This window comes from Cynara cardunculus (assembly GCF_001531365.2).
Source record: "Cynara cardunculus var. scolymus isolate 2C chromosome LG 12, CcrdV1, whole genome shotgun sequence".
Lineage (NCBI taxonomy): Eukaryota > Viridiplantae > Streptophyta > Magnoliopsida > Asterales > Asteraceae > Cynara > Cynara cardunculus.
In genome coordinates this window covers 30,501,650-30,523,694 of record NC_037539.1, presented here as the reverse complement: position 1 = coordinate 30,523,694, position 22,045 = coordinate 30,501,650, and the positions used below count along the sequence as shown (strand labels likewise).

Sequence of the window (22,045 nt, the reverse complement as noted above, 5' to 3'; positions counted from 1 at the left end):
CTTAATTGGGTTTAACAATATTTTTTTATAAAGATAATAATTAAATATTTTGTTAGAACTCAATAATTATCCTAATTATATTTTATATTTTTTATATTTTAAAATGAGATGTTTATCCTATATTTGATTATGTTTATTCACAGTTAGTTATACGAATTCAAATATAGAGCTTTAATAAGTTGTACTTATTCACAATTTACTTGTAATATTGAATTTTAAGTAATACGCATCAATAAACAGTATTTCATACATAAAAAAAAGGTTTTTAAGAGTTTTTTGTCAAATGTTTTATAATATATTAGAGATTAATTCTTTTGACCCTTTATATTTTTTTCTTGAATATTCTTTGTATCTTCATATTGAGTTATTTTTAGCTTTGTCTTCTTACATATGTTTCATCATTTTTAACCTTATTTAAGGAATTAAATTGAATGGTATTTAGATATAAAGCATTCAGTATTTCTTCTATAAACCATCTGACTCCATTTGTTTTGCATGTTGGGTTTAAAGTCACTAAAAATTTGAGTCATATCTTCAAAAAAAACAAATTGCATTAATTTCTCTATTTATGACCACAAAGTATTGTTTTGATATTTTTTGATCTTTTATTCGGAATAAATAATTGTGGTAAAAGCAACGAATCTTGACTGGTTTGTTTGGGTTTTAATTAGGCTTTGATCAGGTCTTAACTGGCGACTGGTTTTTGATTAATCAATTATTGATTTTGGTCTTTATCAGAACTTCTTTTAACCGCTTAATGAGGTTCAAAACTTATGACCAAAATGGGCTTTCGCTTATAACCGATCCTTTGGCTAGAACTTTTTCTTTATCGATCCAAAATCAGCTAATCGGGCGTTTATGCATCTCTATGTATAGGCCAAACGATATATATTTGCTAATTAGAGCAAATTTGTTGGATCGTTGTCATGTATTTAGAAAAATAGAAAGCAACAAATCGTACATTGAAGTTTTAATTGTGTTAAGACTATATTTTTGGTCGGAAAATCCTCATCCCTTCTCTCACATCCACGACGAAGAGAATCAAGTCCAATGCCCCTTCAACATATCAAATTACGAACCTTCTTGCTGTGATACAAAACATTTATCTCGACAAGATGTCACACTAAGGGGTCGTTTTGTTCGCGGAATTCTAAGGAATTTGATGGAATTGGAATGACAAATTCCTTTGACCAAATTCCAATTCCTTTGTTTGGTTCATTTCTTGAATGGATGGAATCTTTCAAATTCCATTGAATTCCACAAGTTAATGAAGTCATCATTCCTTGGCATAATGGAATGAATTGAATTCCATCACCATCTACCACGATCATGCTACTATTGTTCATGATGCCCCACCCTTAACCCCCACCACTGATGTCGCTGCCACCCACCCTACCCTACCCCMCCCTAACCATTATGCCACTACTGTTGTCATCACACCCACCCACCCTCCGGTCACTCACTACACATCCCTACTACGACTATGCTACTAACGTTACTGTCACACCCCTAACCTAACCCCCACCACCACAACATTATTGTCGTCGTCACAACTGCCACTCACCCTACCGCACTCTACCCTAACCACCACTAGCCACTAGGTCACTACTGTCGTCATCATACCCACCCACTCCCAATCACCCTGACCATCATCCCACCACTATCATCATCACAACTGTCACTTATCCCCACCTCCCTGCCCCTGTCGCCCTTAACCTAACCCTTCACCCCCACATTACTATTGTCGCCTTTACAACAGCCATTCACCCGCACCCCACCCTACCCCAACCCACCACTAAACACCATGCCACTATTATTGTCGTCATACCCACCCACTCCCTGGCCCCAGCCTCCCGACCACTATCTCACCACTAGCATCATCACAGCTACCACCCCGCCACCTACCCCTACCCACCCCACCGTCCTGCCTTGCCCCCACCCTACCTTACCCTACTATAACCCATCACTAACCACCATCCTACCACTGTAATCATCACAACTATCACACTGCCACCTATTGCCCCACCCCTGTCTGCCCGCAACAATCCCCACCTATGGAGCAGGGTAGGGCAGAAGTGGTGGGGGCAGGGCTGGTGATAGTTGTGACGACGACATTAGTGACATGATGGCTGGTAGGGTGTGGGTGGGGCGATGGATGGGATAGTCCATACAAAGATGATTGTTCCAATTTATATTGAGAGATTTCATTCAAATTCTAACCAACCAAACGCATGGTCAAATTTCATTCCAATTTTTTCAAAGTCAAATTCCTTTGATAGATTCCAATTCCATCAAATTCCATTCTGTGAACCAAACACCCCCTAAGAGTATCTCCAATGAGCATTAGTTAGAACTAGTACATTGAAAACACTCCCTACACTAATTTTTATGTAAATTACCACTCGTTGCATTAATTTCAAAGGAGTATGATTGGAGATGTTATAAATCAAAAATGATTTCTTTAGACTTGCAAACCAAATCCATGGCCTTTTTGAAGATTACCCACTTAACAAAATATGCTACTTTTTTTTTTTTCTTTTTTTTTTTTTTTTTTTTTTGTAAGGGTGTCCAGGCCAAAGCCCGACTAATCCCCGGCAAATTTGGAGGCTAAACATGGCCYCACTTAAATGTCGCCAACACTCCCYTCCCAGGGCTCGAACTCGGGTTCATGACTATGTCATACCCAAGCCTTTACCACTAGGCTGGAAGGTCTTTGATGACCAGAGATTGAGGAAATTCTTGTACAAGAATAAGTGTTAAATATTGAAGATAGAAGTCATGAATATATGTTGAAGGTATTTTCAATTGAAGTTTTACATTTTAATGGCAAGCAAGATGTTTTTAGACTTCATTTTAGTGATTTTAGAGCTGGAAGTTTTTCTTTTTCTTTTTATTTTTGTCTTTGTCACATTATTATCAAATTTAGTAAACTACAAATTTTGGCCCTTCAATTATAACATTTTTTATCTCTACAGTTTCAAAAATACATCGTGAATTGCTAAAGTGTCCAGATTTGGTCAATCTTTAACAACCGTTAAAATTCCCGCATTTTAGATTTTTCTTTTTATTTTATTGTCTTTAATACTATTGCTAGTTTGCTACTGAAGAGTCATTTCTAAAAGAAGTTACAGTCACACTTAGGGGTGTACAAAAAATCGTCAACCCATAAAACTCGTCCAGTCCAACCCGCTAACAACTCAATTAAACTCAACCCGCCTAACCGCCCACCCGCCTAACCGCTAACCCACCAATTAGGAGAGTTGAAATTGGCCCAACCCGCCCAACCCGCCGCTAATAAATAATTTTTATAAAAAATTTGTTTATATATATAAATGAACGTTCAAATAAAAACCACTCAATTTGTACAAACCATGAAAACCACATTCAACGATTCATAATTTTTCATTTTGTTCATTTTTTTGTAATTATGAGAGGTTGATTAACCATTTTTATTGTGGAGGGTGTTAATCATGGATATTATCATCTTCATTATTTTAATTTTAGAGAAATACATGAAACAGTTTCATTAAATTTCATTAAATATTATATGAAACAATTTCATAACCATATATGAAACAAATTCATCAAAAAAAATATATATTATATAAAACAATTTCACAAGATTAAACAATTTCATTAAAAAAAATTCATAAGTTTAAACAATGAAATCGACGTATGAGGATGGTTTGTACAAATGAGGATAGTTTTCATTTGATCGCTCATTTCTCTCTCTCTCCCCCTCTATATATATATATGTTTATTAATGTATAAATTTTATATAATTTTTATTGATATTATGTTTTGTTTGATTTTAGCTAAACGTATAGGTTATCAAAAGAGATTTACGATCAAAAAATGATAACAAATAATCTAATTAATTAGAAAAATAATTGAAATCTTTTTTTTAATTAACCTAGATATCCAACCCGCCATGCAAGCTGACTAATCCCAGTGCGACCACCTACTTTGCAGATAACCCGGAGTCACCGCATTTGAACCACCGTAGCCACAAGAGAATTTTTATTCCTCCTTGAATTTGAACCTAAGACCTCCTATTACTTTTGACCTTTGGAGCCAAGCTCAGACCAATCAGGTACCACCCTTGTGGTTATTGAAATCTTTTTTGCAACAACAAATTGATATGTTTGAAAATATGAATAATATTGATAGATATTTGGTTGACGAATTCATCAATCTATTTACCCCATCATTTTATGTTGTACTTTAGTGGGAAAAAAATGCTCAATTATAGCACTTCTCTACAACATTATATCTTATAGGATGCCTAAAATGTCAAAACGTCATAATTGGGTTGGGTTGTAAAAATATTGTAAACTGCCCAACCCAACCCACCCCACCCCACCCCACCCCACGCCACGCCACGCCACGCCACGCCACGCCACGCCACGCCACGCCACGCCACGTAGACCCCTAGTCACACTTGAACAAATTCACCAAAGAGATCTCAAAAAGACTTCGCTAATTAAAGATGATTCAACAGATACAAACAAAACAAAGCAACAGTAATAAGATGATCTGAATCACTTGGGTGCAATACAAATTCAACGGTTACCTGAATTGACCAAAAAAAAAACTAGCTATGCCCCAATTTGCTGGGATTTGTTGAGAATTACTCCCTCATATTTCACCTGAAACCACTTCATTGAATCCTCCTTTGTAACTCTATGTTGGATACCAACACGAGCCTTGCACCTGCGCCTACGACCAACACGATAACCTGGCCGTTCTAGTACCACAAAGAAATCCATACCATAAATACCAGTCGATGGATCGTACCTGTAATAACAAAAACATTTCAATAACTATACTTCACTTTTATCATAATAACTATTGAAAGATGGATCAATTTGAATAGTCTCTGTTTTGATGTCTTATAAGAGTGAAGGAAACATTGGCTTACTTGATACCCAGATCAATATGTTCCTGAATACCAAATCCAAAGCAGCCAGTGTCACTAAAGTTGCGTCTTAGAAGCTCGTACTCCTTCACCTTCAACCCGCTCTCTAGAAGCTGCATAGCCTTGTCTCCCCTAACGGTCACATAGCATGCGATCTTCTCATTACGCCTGATCCCAAATGACCTCACGGTGTACCTTGCTGTACCAACCAATAACGAGAGCATAAATAAGCCAAATTAGTATTTTGTGAGCTTGGAATAATAATCCGTATGAGATCTGCTATGCTAGATACCACAATCCATTTAAATTAACACATACAGCAATGATCATTTGAAAGCAAGTTTGAAGGTATTACTCAAACAAAAAATCATCTTTTCAAATGATCATTTGCAAAAGCTATAATTCAGAAAAAGTTAATTGCAGAAAAGACAGAATTTTATTTTAACTCTAGTTAAGACACTGAACAAAGATATGTGCATATAAATCCACTTCTTTCATGTGTCTTCTTCCCCCAAAGACTGGATGACGGGTTTAACAAAAATATGTGGACTTTTTACTTCAACTTATACTTTATCCTATGTGGAAAACAAATATGCACTATTAGAGAGAGCAAATTGAAAAAAACAGTAATGTTGAGGAGATGGCAGACAAAAGACACTTGCAAACAAATTCTCAACCATCTTCATGATGAAAAGACATACAATGTCAAAAATCAAGAAAATGCCATCATGTCTCCAAATCCAAGATATACCTCCCAAACAAAATGATTGTCCTTTCTCTCTGTGTATACTTATATGTATATGATGGCACAATTTAGCTTCAATAGATTTATTGGCTATTTGGTTCAAGTAAAATCAACAATCAACCAGTACACACAATCCTAGGAAACTTGGATGACTATTGATATTTGTAAACGAGAAGAAAAAAACAAATGTTCAGATACACAACCAACACCAGACACGTTCAAACACACGGACTGGTTTTCTTTCGAGTTTAAGAAGGCATTAGGGATAATATGTTTGCGGTAGAAATTAGATTGGGATGTTTGATGTTTCACAAGCCATCTAGTTTCTTGAAAGGTGAAATACAAAATAAGCATCATTGCTTTATATGACAACTTCTGTAGTTTGGGAGCTAAAATTCGATTTCAGAGCAATGTTTAATTGTTTTTTTACATAAACTACAGCAGTTGTCACAGAACTACTTACCAAGTAACACTTCTGCTTTTTATCTCTAGAATTCACAGATCCGACATTGAACAACTTTTTTTTGCACACAAGAAGAACCAACTTAACAGCTCCCTCAATATGGTACTAACAGTAAACATGTTTAAAAAGAAAACGAGTCATTTTTCCTTCTTTCATCTTCTTCGTTTTCCATCATTTCATTTGCAAACATTAAATAAACAGAAATAATTATACAGAACCAAAATTAAACTAAAAATCAAATCCTATTGTTGCTCCTCTTCATCTTCTACATCTTAAACTCAAAAAATAACACACCCAAGATTTGAGGCTTTCCATCTTTACTGTATATCAAAGATCAACTATCAGTAAACTATGTAACCTAAATCTCATTTAGCCCAATCTTAGAGGCTATATTCTTTATCTCCATGAACAATGTAAAGAATCAATTAATCTTAATAAGTTTCTTCCGCTTTGGCTACTTTCTTGTTCCAGAATTAGTACTGTTGATTGATCAAGTAAGTGGACATGTATCAGACTGTCCAAGGAGATGTTTTTGACAGGTTTTGAATAATTATATGCAAAATCATTAGGTGGCCAAACTGATTAAGAAACTTTGTGTGATTTAGTGCACAATGCAAAAAGACGTTTGATAAGTGTTTTTAATAGACAGCTGAATGACCATAAGAATCATTTTACCCTTTCAATGGATGGTTTGATAAATCTACCTATTTATACATTAATAAGGTTTTTTAATTTTAGTTTGTCTAATTGAATATATAGGATTTAGATAAAAAAAAATTAAACTCAAAAAGTTAACCCCTAAATCGAACACCCTGACTCTTCTCTCTTCTCAATCTCCTCCAAATGAGTAAACCAAAAAACTAAAAAACCTAACAACAACAAATCCAGTCTAATTTGCACTTCAAAGATTGGGGGTTTCAGAAAAGAAAGCAAAGCAACAAGCAGTAGCAACTGGGAAGTCAAGATCAGATAGTAGATCGAGATGTCAACAGATGACGTAGCTATAGCTGAAGAGAGTAAATGTGGAATATTGAAGCACTGAATGAGGCACCATATCCATTGTCCCAACTGATTCAGAGGCTTCATGATGACCTAGTTGGATAGTGCCTTTCATTTCTTACCAAACACCACCAACATCTAACCGAACCAGATGGTGGGTTTGAATCAGATGACTCAGGGAGCAAACAAACAGCCTCTAAGTCATTAGAGAGTCTACTGAAAATATGAAAACTAAGTTTGGGGTTTGCAATGAAGAAGACAAATCATCCTTCAAACTATATCATCCTATTTTCTTGTCGGTCTTAATTTGGCTTCAATACAGACCATTGCGACGTCAACAACATTGCCAATGTAGACAGTTTTCATTATTTGACTTAAAAGTCCTTTGATTTTTGGTTTTCAGAATGAAGATAATTACAAGACGAAGAACATCGTTGAAAGTAAAATGAATGTTTTGACCTTTATAAACGGTTTCTTCACAGTGCTTATTGCGAGGGGATTAATCTGCAAAATGTCTTGAACATGAGAATTTAAAAGACAAATGAGGAAACTATCACTTGCAAAATAGTCTGATGACAACTGCTGTTTTTTATCAATTCTTTCCATAGCAACATCCATTGTAATGTTGATACTTGTATTTTTTAGAAACTATTCTCTTTCACCCAACTAATGGAAGAACATATGTTCACAGGTCACTATATATGTTAACGCACTAATATGCAAGCCGTAGAAAACGCATTCCTGTAATATGTTATGCAGGATTCAGTCCAACTTAAACTTTATTTACTTCACACGATCAAATATGGCATTTACAAAACTCTCCTCAAGTAAATTATCAGTATGCAATGTTTCTAGACAATAAGCTGTCACCAATGAAGACATGTGGTATTTAATTTCTTAATCAAATACAGTGAAAATAGTTTAATTTCAAAACCAAGAAATAATAAGGGATTCCCAATTGAAATTCAACTAGAAATAATGTACATTAAAATAAATAAGTAGAACATAAGAAACGCAAGCAATAAAGGTTCTAAGATGCATCTTACCCTTGGAAAAGACGGGGGACTGGCCACTCAGTTGCTCCAAAACCTAACAACCATTAATCAAAACAATAAAAGAAATCAGAAAGCTCACACCTTAAACCATACATACATACATATATATATGTATATATATATATATATATAGAGAGAGAGAGAGAGAGAGAATCGACCTTGGCAGCGCGAGTGAGACGATCTCCGCTCTCACCGACGGAGATATTGAGGACGAGTTTTTGAACCTTAATCTCTCTCATTGGATTCGATTGCTTCCTCTCTGAAGCCTGCAATGCAAAATTCATTGAAGAAAATCATCATCCAAAACAGATAATAGTAAACCCTAAGTAAAGAAATCATCATTCATTCATATGAGGGTACCATTGCTGCTGCTGCTGCTGCTGCTGCTGCTGCTGCTGCAAACGATAACGGCGGTGGAGATGGGTGGGAGTGGGGGAGAGACAGAAAAAGGGTTTTATTGTAAAGATAATCAGATCTGCTAGGGTTTTGTATTGTATTAATTGAATGATGGAAATTCAGAATGACGTGTTTACCCTTGCGATACTATAAAAAAAAATTGTTGCAACAAAATGACATCTATTTTTATCTTCAAAATAATTTCAAAATAATAAAATAAAATAATAAGATTGGAAGTTTAATATTATCTATACTATATTATACTAGTTATATATCCGTGTAATATTACGGGATATAAAATATTCATTATAATTTATTTAATTTTAAAATATCAAATCTTTTGAAGATGTCATAAACTCTACTACATTTGTACCTATGTTAGATTCAAATAACTCATCCATCCAAAACGTTGGTGTTGGTAGCTTTTGCAATCATCCGTAAAAATAGAACAAATCTTCTTATAGAATGTCTATAATAACAAATCCCCTTTTAAAATAAATTGATGGTTTAAGTAAATTTTTTTGGTCATGCCTACTCCAAGTCAATTTTTATTCAAGGAGATATTTCTTTAAACACGTGGAGTGAGTGTATTATCACTTCTACATATCTTATAAATAGGACATCTTCTTCCTCTCTTTTGAAAGGTAAGTGCCCATATGAGTTTGTTTACGGCTTTCAACCTGTCTTTACTCATCTTAGAAATTGTGGATGTTTGTGTCTTATTGTAAAACCTAACATCACAAATAAATTCAATTCTAGATCTGAAAAATGTATCGTATTAGGATATGCAAATTCACAAAAGAAATACAGACTATAGAGTTTGGATTCAAACAAAATTATTGTTTCTCGTGATGTAAAAGTTTTACGAGAATGTTTTTCCATTCAAAATGAGTATAGACACGGTAGATAAGTCTAAAACTAATGATGGTAATACTTCAAATTTATTTGATTCGTTTTTTTGGTACAACTAATAACTATTAATTCACCAACCAATGATGAGAATAAAGACCATCCTCATGATCAGGATCTTCATCAGCCTTTCCCTGCCCCTAGTGACCGTAGCCTCTTAGGTAGCCCAAGTAGAGTTTCTAGTAGGCAACCTCTAGGCAGGTCTAATACTCCTAATAATCAAGGTTCATCTGATGACAATAGTCTTGAAAGAGTTACCATTTGGCAGCCTTTGCTCTGAAGTGGCTACTAGTAAGTAACTAGATGCTAAAATGTAGTCTGTAGCAAATAGTAGAGATAACAGCGATACTCAAATTTTAGGTCTCAACTCTGAGGGTAACCAAGTTTTACTTTCATCATCTTAGTCTATTAGAAAATCAACTAGGGTGTCGAACTTTTCTCGTAAATTTGATGACTTTGTTGTTGAGGGAAATGTTAAATATGGGTTGGAAAGAGTTGTGAATTATTCTTGTCTTGATTTTTGAGGATTTTTCCTTTGTTTCTTGTCTTAATAAATCTGTTGAGCCATAGACTTTTCAAGAAGCTTATAGTGATAATAATTGAATATCTGCCATGAATGATGAGATGGAAGTTTTACATAGACACGGAACTTGGATTGTTATTGATTTACCTCCTAGTAGGAAACTATAGATTGTAAGTGAATTTATAAAATCAAATATAAATCCACAGGAGATATAGAAAGGTATAAGGCCATAGGGTTATAGTCAAAGAGAGGGTCTTGACTACGAAGAGACTTTTTCTCATGTAGTAAAAATAGTCACTTTGCAATGTATTATTGCTTTAGTTGTTCAATTTAAGTGAAGTTTGTGTCAATTGGATGTTAATAGTGCTTTCTTATATGGTGACTTGTCTAAAGATGTTTATATATCATTACCGAAAGGTTATCATAGTCCAGGAGATAAGTGTATCTGTGTGTGTATGTTTGTTAAATCTCTTTATTATGGTTTAAAACAAGTCCCACGTTAATGATATGCTAAGATTTCTTCTTTTCTTGTTGATCATGGTTTTACTCAAAATATTAGTGATTATTCTATTTTTATTAAAACTTTTGGGTCTGTTTTCCTTATTATTAGTTTATGTTTGATGATATAGTTCTAGCTGGTAATAATCTGGATGAAATAAATAAAGCAGACTACTTGAAAAGTAAGTTTCGTATTGATCACTTGGGAAAATTGAAGTTCTCTTTGGGAATCGAAATTCTAGATTGTGTTGATGGTGTGTGTATGTCACGAAGAAAATAGTGTCTGGAATTGTTAAATGATTTTGGATATCTTGGATGTAAACCATGTAGTGCACCTATGGATATGAATTTGGTTGTGATCAATTCAAGTAGCTCTAAAGGTCCTCCTTTATCTGATTTTACTAGTTATCATAAATTGATTGGTAGATTGATTTATCTTTGGCTACTTGTCTAGATATTGCATTCGTTGTACATTGTGTTAGTCAGTTTATTGCATTTGCTCTGGGATTTTTAAATCCAATGTTTGTGGGATTTCAATTCCAAACTTTTCTTTAGTCTAAACACGAGATTGAAATGAAATCTAATTTCATATCCCGCAAACCAAATGGGCTTTTCAGGTCACATTTATTTTGCGGATTTTATAGGTTTGGAGGGTTTTTAGAATTGAACTCCATATAAATCTTATGTATGGTTTGAAAGAATGTTTGGATTTGAAATCTCAAGATTTCATTGAAATCTCACAACATGGGATTTAGAAATTACATCAGGATAATTAATATTTGCTAGGATTTGTTTGTATTAATGTTTTTAAATATATTAAAAGAATTTGTTTTGTAATATTCAATCAATAAAAAGGATAATTTGATTAATTTTATAAGTTTTTAGAATTTCTTTTATATATTATTTAATAAAAAATAGAATTCGGTTATTGTGCTAATTAAACAGTCTGAATGTCATAAATGAATATTTTACCCCCAGTCTTTATTTTTGTCTAAATAAAAGAACAATTTGATGAAAATGTTGAACAAACGACTTATAATTATAAAAAAAAATATCAATTTAAAAGTTTTTTAAATAAAAACAACTTGATTAGCATAATTATATGAGTTAAATGTTATAATCAAAACAACATTAATAAGTCTTTATAATAAAAACAAGTCAATATCATAGTTTGGATACAATTTAAAATATCAAACATTTGAAACTAGTCCATTTACAACCCATTGTGATCCACATAGTTCCGCTTCCCCACTTCCAACATTTTCTTCTTCATTGGTGAAAATGGTGTCTTCGTTGTACTGCATGAAAAGTTTATCTTGAATATTACATTTTCTTATAAAGTTGTGTATCGCGAAGCAAGTAATGACCACATTTCTTTGTTTTGTAGATGGAAAAGGAGTCATTTGCTTCAAGATTGGGAATCTAGCTTTCAAGACACCGTAAGCACGCTCAATGACATTTCGAAGTTGTGCATGCACATGATTGAACTTTTCTTCTTTAGTTAAAGCACGTCTGCGTCGATAATTTGCTAACCAATACCTCATGTTACGACACAGAGCTAAAATTCCACGAGCGATGGAATATGTAGCATCACAAAAATAATATTTATCTGCATGCAATAATTGATTAGGCAAACATGCAAACATTATTTCAAATTAAACATGTTCGATGTAAGTGAAATGATGTATACTTTCAGATGGAAAAGGAAAACAAGAATTTGGGTTAAATGCAACTTCGGTTAGCACTATAGAATCATGTGCAATGCCTTAGCATCCTGTCCAAACAAATGTGAATATCATATTGAAATCACAAATGCCTAGAACATTTTGGTAGCATCGACCACCTCTTCTTCCTCTATATGCAGTTTGATGACTAGCAGGCACGACTGCAGGTATGAGTATCTTGTCTAGTGCACCAATTGCATCCTTCATTGATGAAAAAATGTTAAAGATTAACTATAAAAAACTATAAAAGCAAAGCTTACTGGAAATATCTCTTTCAAACGACTTTGCCGATTTGACATAATCTTCGTGTTTGTTTCAGACGCTGATGGACAGACAATTTCTCTTGCAAACTTCATCATTCCCCATAGAACTTCATGAAAACAACTATGGACAGTGTCGATGGAATGTTGAAATCTTCGTTTGATCACTTTATAACGTTCGTTATGTCCGATCATTGTAAAAAACATAGCTACTTTCTCCTCGACACCTACAATTCTACCATCTTTTACCCAACCCCTTTGTTTAAAGTGATTGCATCGCAATACATATGCTTCACGAGGCATACACATCAACTCCTGACATTGCAAACTAGATCCATATAGCAACTCTTGTTGTATGCATATCCACTCATAGCTGAAGTGTTATCTCATACTCTCTCGATTCTTGTTGAAGAATTCCTTCTTCGTCTTACATACCAAAATAATAGAGTTACGAATAAACGTTCTTCCTTGTAAGTCAACATATCTAAAATTGCAAACAATAATCGTAAATCAACTTGTAAACATCATTTATATATCTAAAATTGCAATAATTATCGTAGAACAACTTGCAAACACCATCCAAATATCAGAAAAACCAACTTGATAACATAAAACCTAATATCATTAAACAAACCATTCCAAATACATCAACGGCCAAAAAGAGTCATAAGTATCAACCAAAAAGCCATTAAAAATGTATCATAAACATCAACAAAAAAAAGCCATTGGAAATGTATCAGCATCAACAAAAAACAAGCATAATCCTAAACATCAATGGCCAAATCGACAACCACCTACTTGTAGCCTTGTTTATCTCCAACCGTCTTAACCCAATCAACCGCAGATTCGGGCGGTATCATCAACCATGGCTCTCTATTGTCCTTGTCATCAAGAAGAGCCATTGCAATACGGTACAATGGACCATCTTTTGGCCATCCAAGTTCATTGAGTTTTTGAAGACAAACCATGTAAGAAGGAGGCTCAACACCATCGGGGTTCCCATGTTTTACGGCCAAAGCTCTTTAAAACTGACAAAATCTTCTCATCTATGTCAGATTGGCTAACTTTTCTCTTGTTGGTTCTCACTTGAATACGAGCTGAAGACACGGGAGTTGAGAAGGTGGGTTGGGAATTAGAGATCTCCACTTCCTCATTGTTGGAAAGAAAGAAAGGATTGATTGAAGGCTCGAGGTCATTTAATAGTGGTCCAAAGCTTCTGATGCCCCTGGAAACACCGGCTTTAAACAATTGCGTACACAACTCGGGGAATGGAAGATTAGTTGTCCTTAACGATTCAACATATTTATTTGACTGTGTTAAAAAAATAATTATAAGTAACTAATAAAATTTTAAATAGATGGAAAAAAAAGTATAACAAGATAGTGACCTGAATCTCGAGTTCCCATTGCTCGGGTGTCAAATTAAATGGGTTTGTTAATGGATCATACATGTTCCCTGTTTTGTTTTTAAGTTTCAACCACACCCCATATTTTCCCTTTAAATAGTCATAGTGGTTACGCATTTGCTTTCTATCCACATGAAAGTTGTGAATACCTAATTGCAAGAGCGGAGCTCTACCAACTGAGCTATATCCCCCTGAGCCAAGTGGAGCATGCATCTTTCAGATTATGAGAAACTTTCTTCCAGGACAATGATTTTAGACTTCCACCTTCCTTTCCGTTCAAAACTATCTCAAGAATGCAACTTTCTATAAACGTTTTTACAACAGTCATGTTTTTCTAACTTATCCTAGTCCTTTTCAGCGGTTGTGAATCGTCTGTTTGTTCCATACCTAATCGGTTGAAAATCAACAAGTTGGAAACACATAATCGGCAAAGACATACAAATGAATCAAATACTTAAAGCAGCCAATGGCATGAACACTGACATAGAACAAAAATAATGAGTAGATTAGGTCATTTTGATGGCTTTAATTCTTGATTAATTCATCCCCTTGCACCAACAGAACAGTTTTTGGAAACAGAAAGCATATGTTTTAACCAGGATGCCATACTATACCTCATATATTTTAACTAGAAAACATAATTTCATCAACATAATTTCAAGACAGGATGCCATGTTTTCTTTCTTCAAGACAGGATGACATACTATAGTTCATATATTTTAACCAGAAAGCATAATTTCATTAGCAATCCTGACCAACCATAAATGTTGAAACATGCTCCTTCTCAAATTTAAAGTTTGATGAAAATATATCCATCATTGATTAACCCCAGTAGTATAAGAGACAATAAAAAGCTCATATATCGTTACATGTGACACAATAAAAATCTCTTATATTTGCTGTCAATGTGAGAAAAAAATAATTTTGTATATAGTTTGCTATCTGCAATAAAACATTAGTTTTATCTTTGCTCATTTTGGTGGGATATACTGCTCCCATACCACTCTCTTTTCGATAAGGTATTGCAGATCTGGTTTATTGCAAATACCTTATCGTTCATACCTAATCGGTGTTCCCCGAGAATCCAAATACCAAAATAATTTTGTCGTTCTTCATAAGTAAAGCACAAATCGTTTTATAATAGATCTGGTTCTGTATAAATAAATATCATTTTGAAAACCAAGATTTGGTTCTGTACAAATCGTTTCTAACAGATTGAGAGGAGCAGGAAATCGATGAAGATATGTAATGGAGCAGAAAATCGATATGTAATGGAGCAGAAATTGATGACAATATGTAACAGATCGAAGAAGATAGAGCTGGAAATCGATGAAGAATGACATACCTTATCTGGAGAACGATGGAGTAGTGATCGATGGAGGAGAAGCCGTAGGTAGTCTGTTGGTCGGCTGGAGGAGAAGCAATTGGCTGGTGGAGCAGTAGCTTTTCTTCAATTGATGGTAAATTAGGGAGAGGGGTAGATGGGGAAAATAAATGTAATCAATTGGCTGAGTAGATAGGACATCACTTTTTCAACTGACCGATTCAGCTCTTGGCTGAGCGACTAAGCTCCTACCGAACACATAGGTATGGTTGTGCGAATCAGCCATATCTACTATACAGCTCATTAAGCTGTTACCGAACAACCCCTAGTCTTAAGGTAAATGTAAACTAAACCTACAAAAATAAGTTGTTAAGACGAAATAAGACAATTTAATTACGTTAGTTAAAACATCATTTTAGTTTTTTATGAGACATTTCTTAAAAATGTTTATAAGAACATAATAAAAACCATTTATTTCACCAAAAAAAAAAAGTTAATACAACACTCCCATTAAATTGTCCAATTTTACTCATAACAATTTTATTTTTCATGAGGATATACGTCTAATTTTGTTTTAGCAACTTAGGTGACGCTTTGTTCATTTTAAAGTTGGGAATGAAGTGTCATTCTAACCAATTTACTAAGATATGAATGATTACCCATTTTTACGTAATCACCTGTTGCATTATATTTAACTAAACACCATTATTCTCATTATCATTCACGTTCCTTACCCTTAATAATCCCAACCAAACACCCCTTTTATTGTTATATGTTTGCATATAACAGTTAGTTTTCTTCTATAATATAAAAGTTTAATTATATACTTTATTGTAGGGGTGCTCAAAAACCCGACCAACCCGATCAACCCAACCCAACCCAATGTCAAATAACTCAACCCGAATCAACCCGATGTCTAATCGAGTTTTAAAATTTTCAAACCGTAAGTATTGGATTGATATTGGGTTACTATTATTTGAACCCAACCCAACCCGATAAACGCGATATCTTTTTATTTCTTGGATTTAATATGATTATTGAGTTTATATTAATATATACATTAGACAATTACACTGTCACATACGCTCTTCATATATATATATATATATATATATATATATATATTTTTTTTTTTCAATCTATTCTCCATCTCTATATAATTCATTCGTGTATATGTTCAGTAACTGTGAAACATATATATGTAAATTGAGAAAATTAATTGAATGTGATATATGTAAGAAGTATGAATGGGTTGTATCCGATGGTTGATAATGAATAAAAAATTATGAGTAAGGAAATAACATATTCAAGGTTAGAAGAATATTTTAATATACCAAAGTATAAACCCGATCAACCCGTACGGTTTGGGTTGGGTTGGATTGCACTTTGGTTTGGTTTGGGTTGGGTTGCACTTTGGTTTGGGTTGAGTTGGGTTAAGATTTTTTAAACGGCAAATATTGGGTTGAGTTGTTCAAATGTTTTCAACCCGATCAACCCAACCCATGAGCACCCCTACTTTATTAATACGGTTCAACATCTTAATCAATAAACCAATTTTATTGTAATCAACTATGGATTTCAACTAGTTAAATTTCTATTCACGTTGGTAAACCAATAATTCATCTTTGGTATGTCAACTAAAAGATACAAATTTAATATAATGTTTAAGATTAATATTATTTATTAATTAAAAAAACTTTGCAATTAAATGGGTTTGAGTAGAGATGCACAAAATCTTGGTTTTTTTTTTTTATAAATCAAAGAGTTAAATACATGAAATAACAACTTACTATTATAAATTTTCTTATTATATCATTCTACTTTTGTTTTTCTTTATTACAACAATATACTTTGAGATTATTTTTTATTAACACATCGTACTATAAAAAATCTACCCATTATAACAATGGGTAACCCGTTAACTTTTAAACCGGTTAACCCCTTGATTTTTTTGCTTGTGTGACTTTAATGAGGTGATGTGGATGACACATCATTTTGATGAGTTAACTAAAATAAAAATAAAAACTTATTTCAAATTATTATAAGTGATTTTCATTTTTCATTTCTATGATTTAAAAAAACATTTAATTTTTTTGACTTTTTCTTATTAATTTGCATGCAAATTAAATATTTTAGAGTAAAATATTTCTTAAATAAATATGATACATTATTTTCAAGATAAATTTTGTTTATAAAAAAGGTAACACTTCTTATTTTATGTTTTTCAAAAAAATACATATCTTTTAAAGTCCTCTTTAAAATGTTAACGAAATAAATTGTGATCTACAATTTTTTAATATTGTTATATTAAAAAATAATTCAAAAAAATCTAATTAATTTAATATATTTATACGTCAAGTAAAAGTTTTTGAACAAATATAATATATTCTTTAAAAGATAATGTTTTTTTTTGGTAAAAAAAGAACAATTCTTATTTTCCTTTTTTCAAAACACATTTTTTTCTAAAATATTAGCGAGATAAGTTATGTTCTACTAGTTTTATTAATATTGGTATATTAATGAATAATTTAAAACTTTTTAATTCATTTAATATATTTATTAAATAACATGTAAAATATCTAAATACTAAAATTAAAAGTAGAGTGTTTAATAAGAACTAATTGATGCTATAATAAAATAATTTTGAAAGTATAATATTGTGATAAGAAAGTCATATCACTATAGTACATGTGAACAACATATATGGACAAATAAGGTGGCATAGAAACCTGGTATAATGGATAAATTTAAACCAAAAGGTTACCCAATACTATAATGGGTAAATTTTTCAAAGTACAATATCCTAATAAAAAATAGTTTGAAAGTATATTGTTGTAATAAAAAAAACTAAAAGTACAATACTATAATAAAGAATTTTATAAAAGTAGATTACTATTTTGTACATTTTACTCTAAATAAAAATAAGTTTGGGCTTTTTAAGCCTCTTTTGGATTAGGCTTTAACCAATAAGTTTGATCTTTGAGCTTGAGTTTTTTTTCTCTTTCTCATCTCTATTGTTTTGTGGTGGAAATTTAGTTTGGGTATCAAAAGTTATACGGATTATGACTTTGTCACATCGGTTATTCACTTTCTATATAATTCATAAAAATATATAAATTAAATTTTGTAGAGATGAAAACGATACGTTACTTATAAATGCGTCCCACATTTTTCATTTACATATTATTAATATTTACTAATTAAATTTGATCGTCTACTACTAAATTAATATAAATTTATAATTATTAATCTAATTAGAAAGAGAAAATTTATATTGACATGTTGTTTACCAAACACTTATCAAATAAGCCGATATATGCATATTTGACCTTATTTTTTATATCGATATCCTTACATTTATTATGATTTAATTGCTAGTAGACCCCGTTAATCTTGATTATTGATTAATCGTTAATAGATGCCAAAAGGATGGATTTAAGTACATCAACGAATTAGAAGACTGGGCATATTTTTCAAATAGAACTAAGGCTGAGCATAAAAACCAAATGTTGTTTAAATAAAACCCATAGCCTCTTTTCATATATTAGGTTTTGGTTTAATTTTCTTTTGTAGCCACCAGCCCACCACCAGAGACAAGAAGACGCAGCCCAGGCCCAAAATTTCCATGATGTGTTTTTCTAGCGAGTGAACCCACGTTCGCTACTCTGTTCGACTCCAAAACCATTTGGACGACGTTTTCAGCGGTTTTACTAGCAGCCCAAGTTGCCGGCAACCCGAGTCGTGGGGTTTTGCGTTTTCGTTCAAGCGGTTCTTGTGGTGTGGGTGGTATAAATTGAAGTCAGGAACCGCTCCTTTTTTCTTTGGGTATTGAATTAACTTGGAGAGGAGAAAATAGACCATATTGGGAAAGCTTTCGTTGGTATTTCTTTAAATCCTTTATGCAATTTTGGTTTGTAGGTTTAATTTTTGTTTTCTTAGTTAATCTTTTTCAATCGAGCAATGAGTTTATAATCATTTAACTCGGATTATGTGGAGACTTGTTCAACCTCTTCATATCATTCGATTTCCATGTATGCAAACTTTGATTGTTGGGTTATTTGTTTAAGTCAATACCCTTGAATCGTTTAGCCTAACTGTGAATTGCTAGATAGAGTTGTGAATCCGTAATTGTTCTCAGTCTTATTTTAGTAGCAAAGAATACTTCAATTGATTGGGCCCCCGATTAAATTTAGTGTTGTGAGTTTGTTTAATCTAATCTAAATGGTTGTGTCCGATCATTGGCTAAGAATCATGTTTGTCTAAGCCTAATGCAATCGGCAATTGAGTCTATGTTTGTAACTAAACTTAATTAATTGATTAGAAACTAGTTTATTGAGCGTCTCATGCTACTTTAATTTTATGGACAAGCAGAGCGTTAGTGTTGATCATCTCTCTCAAGTGATTTGATGATAATCCCTTTTACTTATATGTTGTATTTATGTTTCTGTATTTACAATTCCAGCGATCTTCACTAAGTATGTTCAGTGATCGCTGAAGAACTTGCACTGTAAATCTATCAGAGACAACAATACTTCAAGAAGACAACACTCACACTAAAGAACCTTCAACAAACGTCGAAGACTGAAACTGAAGATTAGAGACCGGCGAGTACGTGATCTGAAGCGGTACTCAGTGATTACAAGTCTGTCTACATATGTGTAAAGACTGCTCAAGCTTCAGCGAATGATGTTGAGACCTTCAGATCATTCAAGCATTCAGCGATCAAAGGGAACTTGCTTAGCACGATTGTTGTTGTCTTGTCCTTATGCACGCAAATGACAAAACCCATACCCTTATGAAAGTTAGTACGATACAAAGCCGACTAGTCGAATCTTTGTCCACCAACTTTAAGTAAGGATGTCTGCTCATGAATAGTGCCTTTTGTACTATTCACTGTAGCAAAGGACAAGCCTTCCTATTAAGGCTTGACACGCACTCTAACCTTACCATATTGCATTAAATGTTCATTTAATGCACTGGGTATAAATAAAAATATTTCTTCTCCATGCAGAGTGCGCGCAACTCACTCTCTAACCCTAATTCTTACTTCAAGCATTTTCTAGCTTAAGTAAAGGATCTTCTTTACAGCAATTTTTTTTCTTGTATTTGCTAAGACTTTGTGTGTAACCAAAGATTGTTTAGATAGGTTTTTATTGCCTTATCTTTCCGCAAACAATCTTGTAAAATCTGTATTGATCTTCTCTATCAATATATATTTTAAATTTGAAAATATTGTGTTTGTATTCATCCCCCCCTCCCTTCTACAAACTGTTTCTCTTCTTGTAGACCCTCACGGGACCAACAGTTAGTGCGTATCGATGTTCATTGTCATTCTGGAATAAAATGAGAAAATTCTTCTATGAACAAGTCTACAATACACAGTCCGCTCAATTGGTTTTTAGTCATTGCTAGTTTATAATTATTTGTTTTCCGCTTTAATTTCACGTGTTTATTTAGTGTCTCAACCCAACCGCCATCTTACATAAAGTGTAGAAAGTTGACGCCATTCACATCCAATCTCTATGGAATCGACCCTATTTGCCACAGTTGCAATTTTGTTTGTAATTTGAGGTAATAAAAAATTGTTGTTTGTCGGATTCGACATCTGGCATAAGCTCTTACCAGTAAGATCATTAAAACAGATTGCTGGTAAACATTTTTACTAGTTAAAACTTTTGATCCTTACTATGCCTTTTACTGGTTAAGATTTTAGGTCCTTACAATGCAACCAATGCTCATTCGAAAGGTAAGTAACAAAAAAGTAAGCACTTACTCAGTAAAAGTTTGGCAAAACAACCTTATTACAACTATTTTTTGTAATGTAAACAAAAACAAAAATTATAACAAAAGAATATCGAATACGACATTTCAAGGAAAAATAAAAAATAAAATAAAATCAACAATATTTGGGTAAAAAGTTAATACATACAACTCGAACCGGGCTCCATAAGAAACCTGTCTCCATGGATATCAATGTTAGGGGATATTTTTGGGCTCACTCAGCAGCTGAGACTAACGGAGACCTGAAATCAAATCTAGAACTTGTCTTATATTTAAACAAAGTTACGTCACCCTTTTACCAATTGAGCTACAAGCTAGAGGTAAGAAAAACAACAATATACTTGTTTTGGTTTCCATAAGATCAACTAGTTTTTTTATTTATAACAATACAACATTTTTCAAATTAAATCACCAAGTTCATTCCTTTTTTACGAATTTAAACCGTTTTCAACCAAAAGTGTTTAATTTAGAACTAGTGTTTGATATCGCGCGTTGCACGATTATTAAAATAAATGTTACCAAAAATGTGAAAATCATTTTCATTTATATATATATATTCGAAGGGTACTCGCGCAATGTCACTCGATACATTTTCATTTTAATGTTTCGTTTTATTTTTCGTCTTTATTAATATAATACGGTTTATGTGGTTTTGAGAAAAATAATGTTTTTATTTTTGAATAAAATTAAATTTGGAGACATCTTAAAATTTTGAAAAAGTATATCAATATTAATATCGAATTAACTATTTAAAAGTTCTCGTTTTTTATACAATTTCTTTAATTCAAAATTTTTTATCATACTTGAATTTAGGTCAAAATGAAATAACTTATTTTTGGCTTAACAATAAAAAAATTTATAAAGATAATGATTATGTTAGAATTCAATATTATCTTAATTATATTTTTATATTTTTTATATTTAAAATGAGAGGCTTGTCATGTATTTGATTATGTTTATTTGCAGTTACTTATACGAATTCAAAATGGAGCTTTAATAAGTTGTACATACACACAATTTACTTGTAATCTTAAATTTTAATTAA

At 32.8% G+C, this 22,045-nt stretch overlaps 1 protein-coding gene across 1 annotated transcript; it reads right to left on the bottom strand.

Annotated features, from left to right (window-relative positions):
- Nucleotides 1-4,458: 4,458 nt before the first annotated feature.
- LOC112523371 (60S ribosomal protein L11-like) lies at nt 4,459-8,637 on the bottom strand. The gene is made up of 5 exons (XM_025132950.1): nt 8,541-8,637; nt 8,339-8,446; nt 8,172-8,214; nt 4,922-5,117; nt 4,459-4,797 (listed from the first exon to the last, which is right to left on the bottom strand). The coding sequence occupies exons 1-5, from the start codon at nt 8,541-8,543 to the stop codon at nt 4,599-4,601; spliced, it is 549 nt and encodes a 182-aa protein (XP_024988718.1). The 5' UTR covers nt 8,544-8,637; the 3' UTR covers nt 4,459-4,598.
- Nucleotides 8,638-22,045: the final 13,408 nt, after the last annotated feature.